Source organism: Misgurnus anguillicaudatus, chromosome 21 (assembly GCF_027580225.2).
Source record: "Misgurnus anguillicaudatus chromosome 21, ASM2758022v2, whole genome shotgun sequence".
NCBI lineage: Eukaryota > Metazoa > Chordata > Actinopteri > Cypriniformes > Cobitidae > Misgurnus > Misgurnus anguillicaudatus.
In genome coordinates, this window is record NC_073357.2 from 45,036,522 (window position 1) to 45,056,960 (window position 20,439).

At 37.3% G+C, this 20,439-nt stretch overlaps 2 protein-coding genes across 2 annotated transcripts; one reads left to right on the forward strand and one right to left on the reverse strand.

Moving 5' to 3' along the window:
- Positions 1-2,474: 2,474 nt before the first annotated feature.
- cdkn1ca (cyclin dependent kinase inhibitor 1Ca) lies at positions 2,475-4,129 on the reverse strand. Its single transcript, XM_055209826.2, has 3 exons — positions 3,388-4,129; positions 3,167-3,281; positions 2,475-2,951 (listed from the first exon to the last, which is right to left on the reverse strand). Exons 1-2 carry the CDS (start codon positions 4,115-4,117, stop codon positions 3,169-3,171), a joined length of 843 nt encoding a protein of 280 aa, XP_055065801.1. The 5' UTR covers positions 4,118-4,129; the 3' UTR covers positions 2,475-2,951; positions 3,167-3,168.
- Positions 4,130-5,978: 1,849 nt separating this feature from the next.
- Positions 5,979-19,284, forward strand: trpm5 (transient receptor potential cation channel, subfamily M, member 5). The gene is made up of 22 exons (XM_055208790.2): positions 5,979-6,260; positions 8,595-8,662; positions 8,752-8,902; positions 8,978-9,158; positions 9,241-9,407; positions 10,598-10,775; positions 10,887-10,951; positions 11,141-11,326; positions 11,439-11,535; positions 11,664-11,782; positions 12,518-12,847; positions 13,039-13,188; positions 13,604-13,727; positions 15,379-15,524; positions 15,605-15,717; positions 16,175-16,273; positions 16,369-16,630; positions 16,870-16,988; positions 17,068-17,200; positions 17,282-17,456; positions 17,695-17,866; positions 18,942-19,284. Exons 1-22 carry the CDS (start codon positions 6,234-6,236, stop codon positions 19,141-19,143), a joined length of 3,264 nt encoding a protein of 1,087 aa, XP_055064765.2. The 5' UTR covers positions 5,979-6,233; the 3' UTR covers positions 19,144-19,284.
- The last annotated feature ends 1,155 nt before the right edge of the window (positions 19,285-20,439 follow it).

Genomic DNA, 20,439 nt, shown 5'->3' on the forward strand with positions numbered 1-20,439 from the left:
ATTATTATTATTATTATTATTTAATCAACTTAAAAATAAGTCAACTTTATAACGACTCATCTCTTGTCAAGATAAATAAAAGTAAGTTTAGATGACTTGTAAATCTAACTAGATTTAACAAAAAAAAATAAGGAAGCAAAGATTTTTTTACAGTGTGGTTTTCTTTGTAGATAGTGTTTTAATTAAACGTTTATTTATAATCATTGCTGTATTGTCAATTTATGATTGGCATTGGTTAATACATGTCTAGTTATTTAAATTTATTTTAATTAAAGTAATTTAAATTACTTTAATGTTCATTTTTAATATTTAGTGTGTACTAATACAGTGCTTTTTATTTCACTTCTTCTGTAGTCAAACCTAATTGGGTACAATTTTTAATAATGCTTTAGTTCAGAATAAACGGTTCAAATTGGACTCTTAACTTCATTTAGTGATGTACAGATTGCATGGGCTGTGTAAATGTGTCTCTCTGGGATTTGCTGATAAAAGTGGAGGTCCCATGAGTTTGAGGAGGTAATCCATCTGGTCAAGAAACCCAGCTGAGCTATAACCGAACATATTGGAAACCCTGACAATCTGGACATAATGATTTTAGTGTAAAAGCTCAAATAATGAGGTCCCAGATAAACCCTGGGGAATACAATAACCTCACATTTCCAATAAAACAATTACGTTTATTACGTCTTTACTTTGTCATTAATAATTGTGAAGGGTAAGAGCACGGTGATCTGATAATATTTAGCTAATGTATGTCTTTTTACAAATATATAAAATTTCATTTCACAAAAACAACTTAACTCGATAACAAAAAATTGTTCGATACACAAATATATTTTTATGGTTGTATCAAATTCTTTTTACAACTTTAACTTTACATAAATACTGCATTGAAGATTCAATTTGTAGAATTTACATTACTTGACATGTTACAATATATCGGTTCATTATATGTACATGCAAGGAAACTGTATATTTAAAAAAGTTACCCATCATTTTCATCTAATTGAATGGCACCTCTTAAATGTTAAATTTGTTTCATTATATAAATTGTGGTCAGTGGTTTTCATGACAAGGGAGGCTGATGGATTGAAGTATCTCTGTTTTCTTGCACACGACTAGATAGGGACTAGAAACAAAAGCAAACAGGATTTGTGAGCACCGAGTGCTTCTATTATAGCACAAAGCCTCATTTGCAGGTGAATGCGATGGCACTCGCTTCGCCTTACGCCTTTAGCTTCCTTTGTTCCATTTCGCCTTTTTTGGTGCCAGATGGTCATGGAAATGGGAAACTTCTTTAGAGAAAGGCTATATCTGGCGAAACACTGGCACTCTTTACATACAATATAAACGACGAAATCGAAGGAAATATCTGCAAGAGCTGTTTAAATTCGTTCAATTGTTATTTTCCCTTTGAGATATTTTTATTTTATTAATTAATTTATTTTTACATTTTATTACAATTTTATTTGACGGTATAGCATAGACGTTCCCATAGCCTAATATATAAAAAAAATAAACTGGATGCACTCGCCTATTGCGCATTTCATCTTTTTTAATCAAATTATTAGTTATTTTAGTTCTAGTTTATTTTGATGAATTATGATGCTTATTTGGTTCAAAAGAGTATTCTTTTTGTACTCTTTCCATAGAGTGTGACTTATGTGAATAACGGTGTTATTATTGCTAAATACAACCCTTATTGATGTTATGTAATCTGAGAATACAATTACTTGTAAGGCATTAAAACAATGTTAGGGCTGCATTTATACTCTAAACATATCCAATGAAACAAAATTTTGTTTTAAAAATAAATAAAACTTATCTTCTGGCTAATAAACGAAGTATTTTGTTTCTAGAGATTTGAAAGTTGTCACAACACCATTTTTTTTTCAAACAATTACATTTCGTTTTGGTGACATTTTTTTGGGGAATATTTTTGTTCTTTATTCATTATAGCTTTTTTCCCTAGCTCAATGAAATTAAAGATTTGGCGTGTGGTGGTGTCTATGGTAAATGTTATTCACAGATAGGGTGTAGGTAGGGGGAGGGGAGGCAGGTGGTTGGCGTGTAAATAGAAGGAGCCCATTTTGTTCAAGTCTTGGTAAGTGTTTCATTAGCGGGATAGCTGAGAGGGTGCTGAAAATGAAGGTCTTATGTGGACAAAGCGGGGTTCCAAGGGCACCTGCCTCCTTCATTATGGAAAGAAAATGGCATTTAAATCCTCCCTATAGCACGCAGCTGCCCGCATATCCCTCCCCACAAACAGTGAGGGCGGAACAGCTGAGTCCATCCTGTTTAGAGGCCAAACATTCCTATTTTTCCCAAAGACAAAATGTTGATGCTTGAAAAGTGTATAGGGCAAACAATTTTTTTTTTTTTGCGTTTACCCACATCCCATCCCTTATCTCAGATCTTAAAATAATGCATACTTGACTTTTAAAAGCAAAGACGTCGATACAACCAGTTTAGCAAAAATATAATTTAATTTACATTTTGATTCAAAGATACAAAGCAAGCTACAGAACATAGTTTAAACACAAGGCTCAAAAACAATCTTTACACAATGTTGCAAACAACCTTAAATAAAATACAACATAAAATATGGGCGGAAATAATAAAAACAATAACAATAGCTGTAAATAATAAAGAGAAACAAACTATCTTGAAACATAAATAAAATAAGTTAGTATATTTAAAAAAGCAAATTGAACTTTTTCTAGACTATTTAGAGCTGTGTGGCCTAGCCCTCTACACAGTTTAAACAAAACAAAAAAGTATAAAATTGCACCGTTTAGACAATGTAACACTGGAACAAAGTCTTTGTTGGCGGAGCCATTATTGCTACATGTATATCTGAGTTCAGAAAGGTCTCGTCCCCTTGTTTCTTTCATCCGCTCTGCAGATAAACACAGGTGGACTGCTGCATTTTTTTTCTGGAGTGCAAACATCTGTAAACCATAGAAAGAGACAAAATTAATATTTGTTATACATAAAAAAAGGTTACACAGACTTCAGATGTTATAACACTGGTATTCCATTTTTTAACTATCTTAAATGTGTCCACTGGTAAAGGGCAAGTAACAAGATAAAAATAAATGGCCACTAGCAATAAAGAAATTAAAATAAAACCACTAGAAACATAATTTAAAGAGTTGATACGTACCATTATCGTATTGTTTTACGCGGCGTCACTTCAAGGCTGGAGGATGTGCCGGCTTGAAGGGAGGTACGTTCGTCCAACTTGGATTCAAGGATCCGTTTTCTTTTCGGGAAGAAATCTGTTGGAAAATCAGAACACATTATTAGACACATTTCACTACAATTTATATAAATAACTAAAACACTAACGATTGGCATTATTTTGTGAGATTGTAAGACATTTACCTGTGATTTGTGGCGTGCTGTTTCTAGTGGACTCTGGGAATAAAGTCCTTTTTCGTCGATTTCTTACGACTAAAGAGCGAGCAGGTTTCGAGTTTATGGCACCGGAGAGGTTTTCCTGATTTATCTCGCTGGATTTTCCGGGGACTTCCGCGGATTCTTGAACTGGACTCCTGGATAATACATGAAATCCACAGTCACCCGTGTCGGACGCATCTCCTGTTGCGTTCGCGGACACAGCGGCGCGCGCTCTCTTGTTTAGCACTTTATTCTTGTAAAAGCACGGTAAGCTGTCCTCGGACGTCTCCTCCCATTCGTAGTCTCCGGGCAATGGAGAATTGGTCTCAAAGTTAAAATTCCACCGGCTCTGGTCACGCTCGGAGATCTCCTGGAGTTTGCGTTTCATTTCACAGTGCAGTTCCTCATGATCCACGGGTCCGAAAAGGTTACGACAAACCCTTGTGCGGGCGAGAAGGGGAAAGGTTCTCCGTGCAACATGACGCTCCAAATTGTTTGATATGTCCACGTTTGCCATGGTGCCTAAAACGTAATACCTTGAGATCTGAGGCGACGTTTGTTTGGTATTTGTTGTTTGTAGTCTGTTTATATCTGTGCCGGTGGTTAAAGGCCAGCGTTTGTACGAGCAAAGGCCTCCGATTGGATAGACGAACACCACGCCCTGTGTAATAAACCCCCCCTTACCAGTCCCAGCAAAGTCACCTTCCCCCATCATTTAAAACACTAGAAAAGGGTTTTTGTTTTGTGTTACTACTAATGGCTCGTGTCGATTGTGTACACAAAAATATAAGATACTTTTATATATTTTTTTTATTTTATTCAGGTCATAATTTTATTATGAAAATATACCAATGAAATTAAATTACATTTAAGCATCAAAATGTTAGTTTTTTACAACCCATGGTCGGTTAAAATATGGTCTTATTATTTAAACCAGCTATTGAGGGGTTGTATTTAACCCAACCATGGTTTGAAACTTTTTAGCGCTTACCATTTTTACAGTGCAAGTTAAATAGCTTACACAGAAACACTTTGAACACATTATACTTAATTAGAAAAATAATTTAAAAGGAATGAAATAATTTTACTTTAATACAAAGTTCAAAGTTTTGCGTTATAATAAAGCTTAAATAATATTTAATTTATTATGTCGGCCTAGGTATTTTTGAGAGTGCGTATTGCATGCTTTAATAACTATTTAATATCTGTGTTTAAATATTATTGAAATACTTAATTAAAATTGTAAAAACATTTTGAAACTAGAAATTTGTGCACAGTTTGTAAACTCGCTTAAAAAAATCAACCACAGGGGAACGGATCGCGTGAGGATTCAGTTCTCGCAAGACCCGGTGACATAATATGTAAAGACATAGGCTAACTGGCTTAATTCATCACCAAAACAACAACATTTTATAATTACAAAAATTAAAGTTAGCCAATACTGTTTTATTATATTAACGGAAAGGTTTGTGAGAACAATTAATTTAATTCCAGTTCTCGTGAGATCATATGTGACGTGTAAACGCTTGTGTGGTGCTGAGCCTTGCGTTAGCTTAAGTTTACTTATATATTTACTTAAATATAAATGTATGTAACATTTAGATAAACATTTAATGTTATAATTTACCAAATGCACGTTTCCAAATTAAACTCTCTAAGTGTGTTAAATATCTTGATATGAGGTAACATTATATTTGAGGAGACCTTGATGTCAGTGACGAGCATCGTTTTCATATTAAGGTAGGCTACTTCTGAAGAAAACTGATGTGAACCTACTGCCGTTTACTGACCCATAAATCTGTGTTTTTTCTCACACAGGACACAGCCCGTCGTGAGGAACGACCTTATTTAAAGGTGGCGCTCATTCGTGCTATATTTTCAGTAAGTTGCTGACACCTAGTGGCTGACTGGGACGTTGCCACAAAACTGGAGATATACTGTAGGTAAAGACACAACTGGTCTAAAACACCAGTTCAAAAATGTAATTGTAAATGCAAAATTAAATCTGGGCCCATGTGAGAGGAACCGTTGATATATTCTCATTCATTTAGGATTGCAATTGCACCAACTCTGTGAAAACAACAGTATGTCCAGTTGAAAAAAAGCACCCAATTTAGGCATAATTTGTCCACACACCACAAATTGCTTGGTCATTATTTTTGTCATTTCACAATGATGTTAGAGAAGCTGTGAATCTAAAGAATTAAAATATTAAATCTTAAAAAATAAATAGATAATTCAATTTGGAGGTTTATTGGTGTTTTGTACATGATACTTGTTAATTATCGGTGTTACCAACAGAACTAGATCAGCACTTTGTTTTGACTCATTACAGTACACAGAAAATGATGAACTTTCAGCTTTTTTGTCATGCTCAAATCTGTCAGCTGACTTCTTAATTCCAAATGCTCATCAATTAGGGCAAATCTTAGAATTCTGAATGTGTTTGAAAAATGTCAACAACATGTTTTTTTCATGGATCCATATAATTTTTAAATAACCAACTCTTTTCCATATATTTATGTAACAAAGCACATCCTTGCAACTTGACCTTGCAAAAAAATCATTAACACTTACATTAATATTAAGGAGTTTTCCTTCACTAAGAACTTTTTTTGTGCCCTTATGATCTCCCTTATGGTAATTTCTATAAAATTAGGAGATCAGGAGAAAGTCCGACTGAATGCAGGTGGCTGAGTTTATGTAGCAGCGGTCGGTTAGGGAGTGGTTTTGTCAGAATATACTCCCTGATTCACTTCCTGGTGACACCAGAGCTGCCCCAAGCTTGTGGCGGCCTATAGTCTCAGAGGATCTCAACCCAAAATCCAGATATGCCGGGGCTTTATGATACTCCTATGGTGAGTGAATTCTTTTAGCACAAAACATGAAATCAAGTTCCAGGTCATTTCTGGAGAGCTGTCTGAGATTTCCTGAAAATTGTCTGAAATTACATTAATGAGAAAAGAACAGAATGTATAATGTATAATAAAAAGATGCATATAGAGATATATAGAAATACAATTATTAATCATGTAGTTCAATACTCTTAGATGATACTAAAATATACGATATTACTGCCTTTGGATTTTATTTTGTGATTTATTCCTTATACCTAACTACTGCTATTGGACAAAAATTATATGTTCTCACAGTATATCAAGTGATACTAATGCAAAAAAAAAACATTTAATGAGATCATTGTTATAGGAAATTTCATATTTTTACATTTTCGACTGTGTTTGTAGTGTTTTAAAGGTGTGTTTCATGATAGATGTATTGTCATTTCTCTCTGTGACTTTTAATGCAAATGATTGTGTTTGCGTACTGCATTGTCAATGGCATTTCCCTGTCTCATACACCCCATCCTATCCTCTAGTCAAATCAAGGCCAGCACATCTCCATACACTCACACACACACACACACACACACACACACACACTCTAGATTACCATTTTGCATTCAGTCAGTGGTTTAGCTCAACAGCTGACAAATGACTCTTTTGAAAAATCAAAACCCTAACCCAATCAAAATATTTTTAATATGAAGCTTTGATTTTTTTAAGTAAATATTGCAGTTGCTTTCTTGTTATGGAACTTTCTTGGTTATGACTAACTTAATTTATTGTGGTGCAATACATTAAATCAGTGTTTCCCAATCTGTTTTGATAAGTAAAAAAAATCATACGGCACACCACTATTACAATAAGCATTAATAGAACTGCACAAACCTGTATTGCAATTGTTAAACTGGAATGTTGTACTGTATTTAATTTAGTACTCACATTTAATGTGAAACTTATCTTGTAATGAACACAAAGATGATTTCCTGGCTGGAATTGATGACAGTGACAATGTGGATGTGATGAACTCTGCAACCTGACTTCAAGCGCTTTTTCAAACACTGTGGCAGTGTTAAGCATGCTGATAAACATTAGTTACAAAATATAGCATTGATAGCATTTGGGTATTTAATGATTGATTTAAAAAAAATCATGAGATTTGTCAGGTGTGATTAAATCAATAGAAGTTGTGAACTACCTGAAATGTTTTTGTTAGATTATGCTTTCACACCTGTTTAACTTACGCTCTCTGTCAGTGCCCATTTAACCACATGAAAGACACAGACCTTGAATGCACTGTAAAAAAATTCTGTAGAAATTACAATGTTATTGCAGCTGGGTTGCCGGTAATTTACCGTAGATTTACATTTATGTTATTTACTGGCAAGAGTTTTTTCAAAGTTAAATACATTTTAAATATTAACAAGTCTTTATCTTTACAGAATAAAACTATACAATAACAGCCTCAAGCAAAGCATTCTGGGAACCAGAAATCATCATCCACCTGTGTCTGTTTTTTGCTTTAGATTTTGTTTCCCAGAATGTTTAGCTTGATGCCGTTTTTTTAGTTTTACTCTATAAAAGACAAAGACCTGCAAATGTTCAATGTTTATCCAACCTTGAACAAAATGCTGCCAGCAAATAACATAAATCCAAATCCACGGTAAGTTACCGCCAACCCAGCTGCAATTTCTACGGAATTTTTTTACAGTGTGACTGTTGGCCAAAATGCAAATGAGCAATAGTTGTCGATTACATATCAACAACTTCTGCGGACAGTAAGCTTTGCCTGCTATTTGTATTTTATGCATTTGAGACAAATGCATTTTACTAGAGTGTTTTATTATGCCTGTCAATCTGCCTGCCTGTCTGCCTGTCTGTCTGTCTGTCGGTCTGTCTATCTATCCATCCATCTATCTATCTATCTATCTATCTATCTATAGTCTTTTGTCTGTCTCTGTCTGCATGCATTTCATTCTACGAGAGTGCTTTTTATTATTTATATTTCCATATTCAAAGATTATCCAGTCTGGAATTTGTTCAGTCTGTCTGACTATCTATTTGCCTGTCAGTCTGCTTGCTGACTCATTCCCCTCTCATTCACCTGAGGTTGGTAAAATGCACGTGTTTCTGAATTCATTATGGCATAACCTCACCAAGAGGCAGGGCATTTTTGCATGTGTGTAAGGAATGAAAGTGAAAATGGCTCCTGCTTTACATAAAGATTTCCAACCATTTAAAGTGCCTCACCTTATGGACTCGAACACAACCACAGTTAAAATTGCTATATGGAGCAATACAGTGAATATGACTGTGTACAGTGATGCATATATGTTTGAATTGTGTTTTTAGGGGACATTACGGCCGGGCAGGAGATGTATGCACTGTGGGGAACTCTTGAAAGAGTACCAAGATAAAGGGTGAGGCATTGTTGCATTGTCGGGTGGTGATCTGGTTCTGTGTGCAGGTACTATGGAAGTATAACTGTTTGTGCCATGTATATTTGCAGTTCAATGTCTGGATGTCGCTGTTACACACCACTTACAGAGTCTGTCGTTCATATGAGTGAGAAGGGGGATGAGAGGTTTGAAAAACCCCACTGGACGGCTGAACGTTTGGGAGATGTTGACTTCATTGGCACCAGTCGGTCTAGGGGCAAGGTATGTAAAAGCTCATATGAACGTCCATTATGTGAGATTATGCACATTATTCACAAAGTTTATTTGCCAGTCCAGTTCGCAAGGGTGACCAGCTCCACAGATCCATCGGAAATCTATCAGATCTTGACTAAGAAGTGGGGTCTTGCCCCTCCTCACCTGGTGGTGGCACTAGTGGGAGGCGATGAGTTGGCTCAGATGAAACCCTGGCTGAGGGACACCGTTAGAAAAGGCCTTGTAAAGGCTGCTCATAGCACAGGTATAACATTTACTTTAAAAAAAATATAAACAATTCACACAACAATTTCTTTTTGGTATTCACTGGCCTTTGACCTACGTAGGGGCATGGTTTCTCACCAGTGGTTTGAGTTTTGGCATTACAAAGAATCTGGGTCAGGCTGTAAGGGACCACTCTCTTGCCAGCACTTCGTCTAAGGTGCGAGTTGTGGCCATTGGGATTACTCCCTGGAATATGATTCAGAACAAAGAGCTGCTGCTTAACGCAAAGGTGATGATGTTTTATATTATTTCATTCTAGTCTTTTCAGAAGATAAGCACTGATTCATTGATCGAAACATATGATTATCTTGTTATGCAGTGAAATAATTAATAAGGTATACAGAGATTTTTTTTCAAAGTCACGTCAACGGCACTGTCAGAGAAAAATGGTCCCTAGTTGTCACAGTCAAAAAGTACACATAAAAGCATCAAATGTCTACATATCTGTGCCTAAATGGTATTATTAAACGTTTTAAAGGGTTTTGCCCCAGTGACAGCTTGGCTCTTTAACAGGGGGTCCGGGGAACCTTGGGGGTCTGTGGTGGTATTATTGCAGGTCCTCCAATTAATGTTTGAATGCAACTTTTTAAGTTAATGCATTATTAGCATAAAGAGCAAAACGTTCTCATGATAAATCTATTCAGTTAAATTAAAATGCTTTTTTTAATAGCTTTGTAACGTACCCATCATAACATTGTATGTGTTATAAAAAGTTACTTTTAATAGTAATGCATTACAATATTAAGTTACTCCCAAAAAAAGTAACTAATTGTGTTACTTTTCATGGAAAGTAGGCTTACGTTACTTTTTAGTTACTTTTGCGTTAGGCCTACTTTTTCTTGGCTGTGGCTTGATCAGGTGTTTTTATGACTGAAAAGTTCTGCATTCAGAAAGTGCATATTTCATCACAAAAATATCATATATTTATGTGTACCTTTAAAAAGTAATGCGTTACTTTACTCGTTACTTCAGAAAAGTAATATTATTACATAATGCACGTTACTTGTAATGCATTAACCCCAACACTGGTTATAAATAATAATAAATACAGTCTTAATTCGATTTCTCTCTGTCAATTAAGAGGTCCTTGGCCTGAAAAAGACCTCTTATCTAGAGTAAAGTATGTCCTATCCTTTAAAGATCTAGAAAGTAACACATGCTCTAGTAGTTTTTTTAAGCACAGTGGTCAACCTTTTTTTTTTTTTTTGCTTTAATTTGTGCTATATAAATAAATGAATGAATGAATTGACCATTTTGGACCATTTTTCCTGACAATGTGTAAAAGGAGCCATTACAGTAATGTTTAATCACAAAATATACACTGATAAAATGCATATAGCTTCAATGCACTGTTAGTTGCTTTAAATAAAAACATCTACCTTAATACATTTATGTTTGTTTCATGTGATTTTTGTTTAGCCTGATCATCCAGCAGAATACACATCTGAGGATCTCCCCCATGGTGCCGTGTATTCCTTAGATTGCAATCATTCCCATTTCATCCTGGTAGATGAGGATCCTCAGAGACCCGGAGCCACTGGAGAAATGAGAGTCAAGATGCTCAAACATATCTCTGAGCAGCGCACAGGATATGGAGGTGCGTCAAGACAAGAGAGACTTACAGATACAGTTATCATCCAAATAGCTTATTTTTATCTTCTCGAGGTCTAAGATATTTCTAAAATCGTCATACTTTATGTTTTAACAGGTACAGGCAGTATAGAAATACCTGTTTTGTGTCTTCTGGTTCATGGAGAGCCAGGGATATTACAGGTAATGCTTGACATCATAGTCTTGCAATATGTTCCTGTAGCTTAGCTGTCAGAGCATTGCATTTAAACGTATAGTTAGTATAAATGTAAAATGTAAACTAATGCATGTAATCAATTATATTTTATAAATTACAGTTTTTCTCCATTGGTAATACACTTGGTAATATATAATTCTATGTATTTCTAACAGAGAATGTACAGAAACATTCAGAATTCTATACCCTGGCTCATTTTGGCTGGCTCGGGAGGGGTTGCGGACATTTTGGTGATTCTAATGGACAGAGGATGCTGGGATACTGAAATGGTCCATGACCTGTTGGTTAATACCTTTACAAATAGCCTACTTAACATTGAAATCCCATTTTGGGTCAAACTGGTAAGAAACATTATTGTTTTAAATAATGTTCAATGTTGCACTTCTGATTAAGGCAGAAATAATACAAAATACATTTTCTCAAGACTCACACTGATGTATTTTTGTCCATTAGATCCAGAGAATTTTGGACAACGGTCATCTTTTAACAGTGCATGACCCAGAACAAGACTCAGAACTGGACACAGTGATTCTCAAAGCTCTGGTTAAGGGTGAGTAGGCTATTCATGGCCTGTTTAAAGACATCTTTCTCTCGTACGTACGTGAATGCTTTGAATGATAGATTTCTGTATCATGTCAGTGAGTTTGTTGTTTTTCTTCTGTTTTTGTCGGGAATCAGCTTGTAAAAGTCAAAGTCAGGAAGCGCAGGACTTTCTGGATGAGCTGAAACTGGCTGTGGCTTGGAATAGGGTGGACATCGCTAAGAGTGAAATCTTTAATGGAGACATTCGATGGACTGTATGAATTACACTCATGTTTTACTTACATACTTGTATAAGCCTGTCTTTGTATGTGTACTCTTTAAAGGTGCTTTAAGTGTTTATTTAAAATCCCTCTTTTTGACAGTACTTGACGCCCACATTTTTAATGCCAAATAACTTGTCTGTGAATCGATTTGAGTGCTCAGGTTCATTGACACATGCTTAAAGGATGTGGTTTTAAACAGTGTATGGGGCGGCACAATGGTTAGCACTGTTGCCTGGCAGCAAGAAGGTCCGCGGTTCGAGCCCCGGCTAGGTCAGGTGGCCTTTCTGTGTGGAATTTGCATGTTCTTCCTGTGTCAGCGTTTACTCCGGATACTCCGGTTTTTCCCACAGGCCAAAAACATGCAAGTTAGGTGAATTGGAGACACCAATGCCCCTCCCCCAAACAGTGTATGGCTAATTTTGTGTGGATCAACTTGTGTATGGATTAACCAGTTCTCGCCATGAATATAGCCATAGATGCTGGAATGGTGAAAAAAGAAAGAAAAAAATGATGTATGGCTAAAGTTTTAAAACACCTTTAAAGTATTACAGAGTATACCTTGCTGCGGTATCCTGCCCCTTTATTTCTAAATATCACATTTTTACTTAATTTGAGCAAGTACTGTATATCACTTTAGATTTGTATTAAAAATTTAAGTGACCAGAAATTGTTTTACCATGTTTTCATTTTTATTCTTATACCCAGTATTTCTTAATTCACTTTTAGGCACAGGACCTGGAGGACGTTATGATGGAGGCACTGATGAATGACAAGCCTGACTTTGTGCGTCTCTTTGTGGATAACGGAGTGAATATGAACGAGTTCCTAACTTATGGACGTCTTCAGGAACTCTACTGCGCAGTGTCTGAAAAAAACCTCCTTCACACCCTGCTCCTGAAAAAACATCAGGTTTATTTATCCAACACACGGACATCTGGACACCCCCACACTGAACCAGGGGACCGCAGGCCTCGTTTCACCTTCTACGAGGTCTCCAAAGTCCTCAAAGATTTTTTGCACGACACCTGTAAGGGCTTCTACCAAAAACTTCCAGCGGTGAGACCTCTGTTTGACTTCATACATAAACATCTAATCTGTAAATATACAGGTGTCGTTTGAAAGTAGGTCTGAACGATCTGTCTCGACATTTAAGAACACCATTTGCCCAAAAGAAATCACTTGGCCATTTCTATTAATTCCACTATATTATGTCCAGTAATCTAACTATATTATGTCATCTGCTGCAGGATAGGGCAGGGAAAGGCAGACTCTTCCATGGCCAGAAAGACCTCCAAGGACAGGACATGGACAGACGTTGTGAGTACCCCTGGAGAGACCTCTTTCTTTGGGCTATTCTGCAGAATAGACAGGAAATGGCAAACTACTTCTGGGCCATGGTGAGATGATAAACCTATTTGTTTGATGTGCTTTCTTTTAAACACCACGTTGATTTGCATTGTCCAATTTGTTCTTTAAATATCTGTCTGATCAGTATTGGTTACCAATCGGTTCCAGTACAATATCAGAATGACAGCAGGCTTTACAGATCAAACTTTGTAAGGGTAAAAGAAAAAAATGGATTTTAATGAGACGTCTATGAAATCCAGCTAAAGTCTCTAAACTAATTATGTAGGCTGATTTTATGTAGAAAACAGTAAAGAAATAGAAACAAAAAATAGCCTTCAGCTAAGTTTTCACAGACTGGGTCACATATCTGCAAAATAAACAGTATAAAAACAACTACTGATGCGTGCTATTCCTTCATTATTGTGCATATTTCTGATATATGTGTCTTACCCATTTATGTCTCAGGGCCCAGAGGCAGTGGCTGCTGCTCTGGTGGGCTGTAAAATTATGAAGGAGATGTCTCATCTGGCTACTGAAGCAGAGTCTGCTCGCTCTATGAAGAACGCCAAGTACGAGCAGTTTGCGATAGGTGAGAATTAAACCTCTATCTTTCATAAGACGAAACACCCTTTGGTTTTCATCTAATCGCTGTGCTGTCTCATACATGTTCTTATAGCTTATCTGGTAAAGTATGATTTTATTTGTCTCACCAGCCTCTTTGCTCTCTGCATCGACCTAAGGCCTTAAGTATAACAAACATTCAGGCAGGGCGGCCCGTGGGGTTGTGGGGCCCCAGTCAAGATCATTAAGATGATCATTAAGATTTACTATTTTCAGCATTGTCATGTGTGAATTACTAAGATCTTATTCTAATATTAAATCTTGGTGTATCAGTGCGTAAAGAATGTTGACCATCTGAAATGTCCGTATTTCAAGGGATGAGGTGGAAAACCTAGAGCTGCAACATCGGGCAGATGTTCCGTTTAAGTTGGAAATAAAAATTATTTCCAAATGTCGGCCTTACGTCAAAACCCAACGTCATACTGACATCAAAACCCAACGCCAGACTGACCTCAAAACCCAACGTCAGCCTGACGTCAAAACCCCACGTCGACCTGACGTCAAAACCCAACATTGACCTAATTTCAAATCCCAATGTGCGACTGATGTAAAAACCCAAACGTCATAATAACGCCAAAACCCAACATCAGACTGATGTCAAAACCCAATGTCATACTGAGATCAAAACCCAACCTCAGGCTAACATCAAAACTCAACTTCGGCCTGACGTCAAAACCCAATGTCATACTGACATCAAAACCCAACCTCAGGCTGACATCAAAACACAACGTTGGCCTGACGTCAAAACCCAATGTCGGCCTGACATCAAAACACAACGTCGGCCTGACGTCAAAACACAACGCTGGCTTGACATCAAAACCCAACATCGCACTGATGTCAAAACCCAAACATCATAATAACGTTAAAACCCAACATCAGACTGATGTCAAAACTCAACATCGGAATGACATCAAAACCCAAAGTCATACTGACATCAAAACCCAACCTCAGGCTGACATCAAAACTCAACTTCGGCCTGACGTCAAAACCCAATGTCATACTGACATCAAAACCCAACCTCAGGCTGACATCAAAACACAACGTTGGCCTGACGTCAAAACCCAATGTCGACCTGACGTCAAAACCCAACGTCATACTGATGTCAAAACCCAACTTCGGCCTGACGTCAAAACACAACGTCGGCCTGACGTCAAAACCCAGCGTCATACTGATGTCAAAACCCAACTTCGGCCTGATGTCAAAACCCAACGTCGACCTGACGCCAAAACCCAACGTCAGACTGACGTCAAAACACAACTTCGGCCTGATATCAAAACACAACTTCGGCCTGACGTCAAAACCCAACGTCGGCCTGACGTCAAAACCCAACGTCGGCCTGACATCAAAACCCAACGTCATAATGACATCAAAATTCAACGTCGCACTGACGTCAAAACCCAACGTCGGCCTGACTCAGCACGTCCATAAGTATACTGTAATACAAGTACCTATGTTACAACAAAAGCACTTGTATTACAGACTACCTGTATCGCCTGTAGGAAGGGCAGCCCCTGCATTCAATTGTTGCAAACCACTGTGATATGCACATTTGCGATATTTCAATCATTTCAATAGATCTTGCAAAAAGTGTAACTACTAAAATTTTATTCTGGTACCAGATCTGTTCAGTGAGTGTTACTCAAACAGCGAAGATAGAGCCTTCACCTTACTGGTGCGGAATACATGCTGTTGGAACAAATTAACTGTCCTCAATCTCGCCACGGAAGCAGATGCCAGATGTTTTGTTGCACATGATGGGGTCCAGGTAAGAGCTTATCTTTAATTCCTGCATTAGGATGCACTTATTCCCATTCTCTAATATGATATTTAATGATTCTTCCACAGGCTCTGCTGACCAAAGTCTGGTGGGGAGCAATGAGAACTGACACTTCCATCTCTAGACTCATGCTGACCTTCTTCATCATTCCTCTCATTCTGACAAATTTCATCAAGTTCAAGTATGGCTTTTTTTGCAAGACTGTACACTTATATTTTTCTTATATTAAATTTGCAATGTTAAATGGGTCTCATTACCGCTGACATCATTCTTAACTAAATTAAAATTCTCGACATATTGTCATATTAAATATACATAATTTAAAAAAAGTAAATTTAGTGCTATATTTCTTTCTACATAAAACCATACAGCATAATGTAAAGAACATTCAGAATATACATTGATATCTTTAATAAAAGTCCCAGACAGGGTCTTGCTCGCTGGTCCCCACAATTCAAATTGATTATTAAACATAATGCATGATGTTTATTTGAGTGTAAAAAGGGGATATGTTTTCTGTAAGGGATAGGATTAGGGGTTGGGTTAGGGGAAGGGTATCGAATATACAGTTTTACAGAACATCTATGGAAAGTCCCCATAAGGCATACAAACCAATGTGTTTTGTGTGTGTGTCACAGAGAGCAAGCACTAGAAAACAAAGGGGAAGGAGAACCGTTTGCTGAGCTAGACAGTTTGGAAACTGAACAAGCCCTAATGCTCACAGCAGATGACCCAGGGTAAGGCTCTATATCTTTTTGCAAAAGATACAATAATAAAGTTTAAAGGTTTTTTGGAAGATGACATCAAAACGGTTTGCATCTTTTACTCTCAGCACTGCAGAAGGAGGCAGGGACCCTTCTGCTCGAAGCTGCAGTTCGACTTTTTTCAACGTTGTGCTGCGACGATGGAACAATTTCTGGAGCGCTCCAGTCACAGTGTTCCTGGGAAATGTCATCATGTACTTTGCATTTCTTATTTTATTCAGTTACGTGCTTCTTATCGACTTCCGCCCTCCACCACCACATGGCCCGTCTGCAGCTGAGATCATCCTGTACTTTTGGGTTTTTACCCTGGTGTTGGAGGAACTTAGACAAGTAGGACTGGTTTATGATTCTAAATCTGTATGCTTATTTTAAAAGTTGTGGTTTTATGAGTGTCTGTTGACTCAACTCATGGTGTAAATTTAAGGTTGATATATTTTTGCATTAAAAATTGCCCTAAGAGTCACAGTGGTACAAACTCTCTTTCTGCCTTTCTATGTTTGTCTTTTAAGGATAAAATAATCAAACACTTATTTATTTAAGATTGATGAACAACACTTTCTGGTCCACAGAGTTTCTTCACGGATGAGGACATGAGTATTTTGAAGAAGTTCATGCTCTATGTGGAGGATAGCTGGAACAAGTGTGATATGGTGGCCATCCTTCTCTTCGTTGTTGGGGTGTCCTGCAGGTATGACCAGATATTGTGACTGTATGAGTAGCATCAAGAATCTAATCTCCTAATCTTAATCTCCTCTTCTTGTCTAAAGGATGGCCCAGGACACATATGAGGCTGGACGCACGGTTCTCGCTTTGGACTTCATGGTTTTCACGTTGAGGCTCATTCACATTTTTGCCATCCACAAGCAACTCGGGCCTAAACTCATCATTGTGGAAAGAATGGTAATCTGAACATTGTTTAATAGAAAGTTATAAAGAACCCCCAGAATAAGCATCATCTAACTTCTTGATGTTGGTTTACAGATCAAGGATGTGTTCTTCTTCCTCTTCTTCCTGAGCGTGTGGTTGATAGCGTACGGAGTGACGACGCAGGCCCTCCTGCACCCTAATGACCCGCGCATCGACTGGGTTTTCCGCAGAGCACTTTACCGCCCATATCTTCATATATTTGGACAGATTCCTCTGGAGGAAATAGACGGTATAATGCCAATCTTTTCGTTTTTAGTGCACTCTAATGCATTTTAATAGGATTCCTTTGCTGGAAGCCTATAATAATGTGTCCTTTATTAGATATGACCTGGGTTTAACACTTAATCCATTTTATTTCATTTTATGCTTTCTCTCATTGCTTTTTTCATCAGCTATTTGATAGGTTTGCCACTAGGTGGAGCTTTTGCAGTTCGAACCTTAATGTTTTTCTCTGTGTGTCATCACAGCTGCCAAAATGCCAGAAGACTTTAACTGCACTGATGACGTGGATGAGATCGTCGCTGGCACTCTGCCACCCTGTCCGAATGTTTATGCCAACTGGCTGGTCATTCTACTGCTTGTCATCTATTTGCTGGTCACGAATGTGCTGCTCCTTAATCTCCTTATTGCCATGTTCAGGTCAGAGTCCAGAAAATGCACATCATAGTACAGTTACTGGTACACTTTTGGGCTCCCTTGTATGGAAATGATGGAAATCTTGGTAACATTTATTAATTATTGCATTAGCTAACATAAACTAACAGTAGTATTTACATTTTAAAATCGTAATATGTTTTTCTATTAATAAGTGATGACCCTTATTTTCCATGTGTAAAATTCAACATTAAAGGGACACTCCACTTTTTTTGAAAATATGCTAATTCTCCAGCTCCCCCAGAGTTAAACATTTGATTTTTACCGTTTTGGAATACATTCAGCTGATCTCCGGCTCTGGCGCTAGCACTTTTAGCATAGCTTAGCATAATCCATTGAATCTGATTAGACCATTAGCATCTAACAGCTAAAAAATAACCAAAGAGTTTCAATATTTTTCCTATTTAAAACTTGACTCTTCTGTAGTTACATCGTGTACTAAGACAAACTGAAAATTAATATTTGTGATTTTCTAGGCAAATATGGCTAGGAACTATACTCTCATTCTGGCGTAATAATCAAGGACTTTGCTGATTTAACATGGCTGCAGCAGGCGTAGTGATATTACGCACTGACCAAAATGAGTCCCCTGCCATTGAAAGTAACCAAGGGGACTATTTTCAGGCAGTGCGTAATATACTACGGCTGCTGCAGCCATGTTACATCAGCAAAGTCACTGATTATTACGCTAGAATAAGAGTATAGTTCCTAGCCACATTTGCCTAGAAAATCACAGATTTAAAATTACCGTCGGTCTTAGTACACGATGTAACTACAGAAGAGTCCAGTTTTAAATAGGAAAAATATCAAAACTCTTTGGTTATTTTTTAGCGCAATGCTAATGGTCTAATCAGATTCAATGGATTGTGCTAAGCTATGCTAAAAGTGATAGCGCCAGAGCCGGAGATCAGCTGAATGGATTCCAAAACTGTAAAAATCAAATGTTTAACCCTAGGGGAGCTGAAAAATGTGCATATTTTCCAAAAAAGTGGAATGTCCCTTTAAAGTATCATATGAAAGTCCAAACTGAAATTTTAAAGTTCATATCACTTCTCCACAGCTACACCTTCCAGGTGGTACAGGAGAATGCAGACATCTTCTGGAAGTTTCAGCGTTATAACCTGATTGTTGAATATCACAGTCGTCCCGCCCTGGCCCCACCCTTTATCATCATCAGCCACATCTCCCAGCTTCTCCTGAGCTTTGTCAAAAAGGAAGAATCCAAGCAAGATCTTTTGGGCAAGTCAATCTGTTTGTGCTAATTCATAATGTATGTCTATTTTTTATTTCTTTGTACTGTCTCAGAAAAAAAGATATGGTACAAAAGTAGTCACTGGTGAGGTACTTTTGTAAAAAGTACAATTTTGTACTTCAAGTCACAATGAAATTGAAATGAAAAACTGTCATTTGTTTTGGAATATTGTGGTTTTTTTTTTTTTACAGATTTATTATTTAAAAACAAATTAATGTCCCCTCATAATCTTTATTCGACAACGCAAATGTCCTCCCCTCCTTGAAACAATCTCTCTTTACTTTTGGTCATATTGGCAGCGATTAGCAAATAGCAACATTTCACTCGGATATACATCAGCATGGGAAAAATAGGACAACTGCTACTTTCGTTTCATGGCGACTTTAAAAGGTGCATATTGGCACCTCTAAGGGAACACATTGATACTTTATGGTACATCAAAGGACATAAAATGGTACATATTAGGATTTTTTTAAAGGTACCACCCCAGTGACAACCTTTGTACCTTTTATTCTGAGAGTCTATTTATTTTCTGCTGTCAAAAGCAAACAATTTAAAAATGACCAAACATCAGAAATCAGACTAAAAAAAGAAACACATGGTCATACCAGCACAGAGAAGCTAATACTGAAAGAAACTGTGGTCAAATATATTTGTTCCTCTTTTCTTTTTGTGACTAGAGAGGGAACTCCCTGCTGGCCTGGATCAGAAGCTAATGACATGGGAGACGGTGCAGAAGGAGAACTTCTTGGCAAAACTAGAACGAGAGCTTCGAGAGAGCAGTGCAGAGAGACTTAAATACACTTCCTCTAAGTGAGTTACAATAAATGCCAATGCTTATAGGAAATACTAAATAAATAGGAAATAGTTCATACTTTTTACAACATGTTGTTTATGTATTTGGTCCAAATAAAAGCTGTGTGAGTGAGCACATCCTTTTAACCTTTTCTATATATTACACTTCATAGGGTGCAGAGTATACTGAGTTTGATTGGGGGTTTTAAAGAGCAAGAAAAACGCATGGCAACAGTAGAGACTGAGGTGAAGTAAATGACAGATTATCTGCTTATTTATTCTCATAACTTTACTGAATCTAAACCTTTATATCTAGGTGAGGTATTGCGGGGAAGTGCTGTCCTGGATTGCAGAGTGTTTCCACAAAAGTACCCTGAAGTGTGACAGGGACGTGCCTAAACCCCCACGTATGGTTTCTTTACGTTTTTCCTCTCCTATCAGTTTCTTATTTCTATCGGCACAGTGTTTGCTTACACGGTGACATTGTGTTTAACAGGGTCCATCGCGGCAA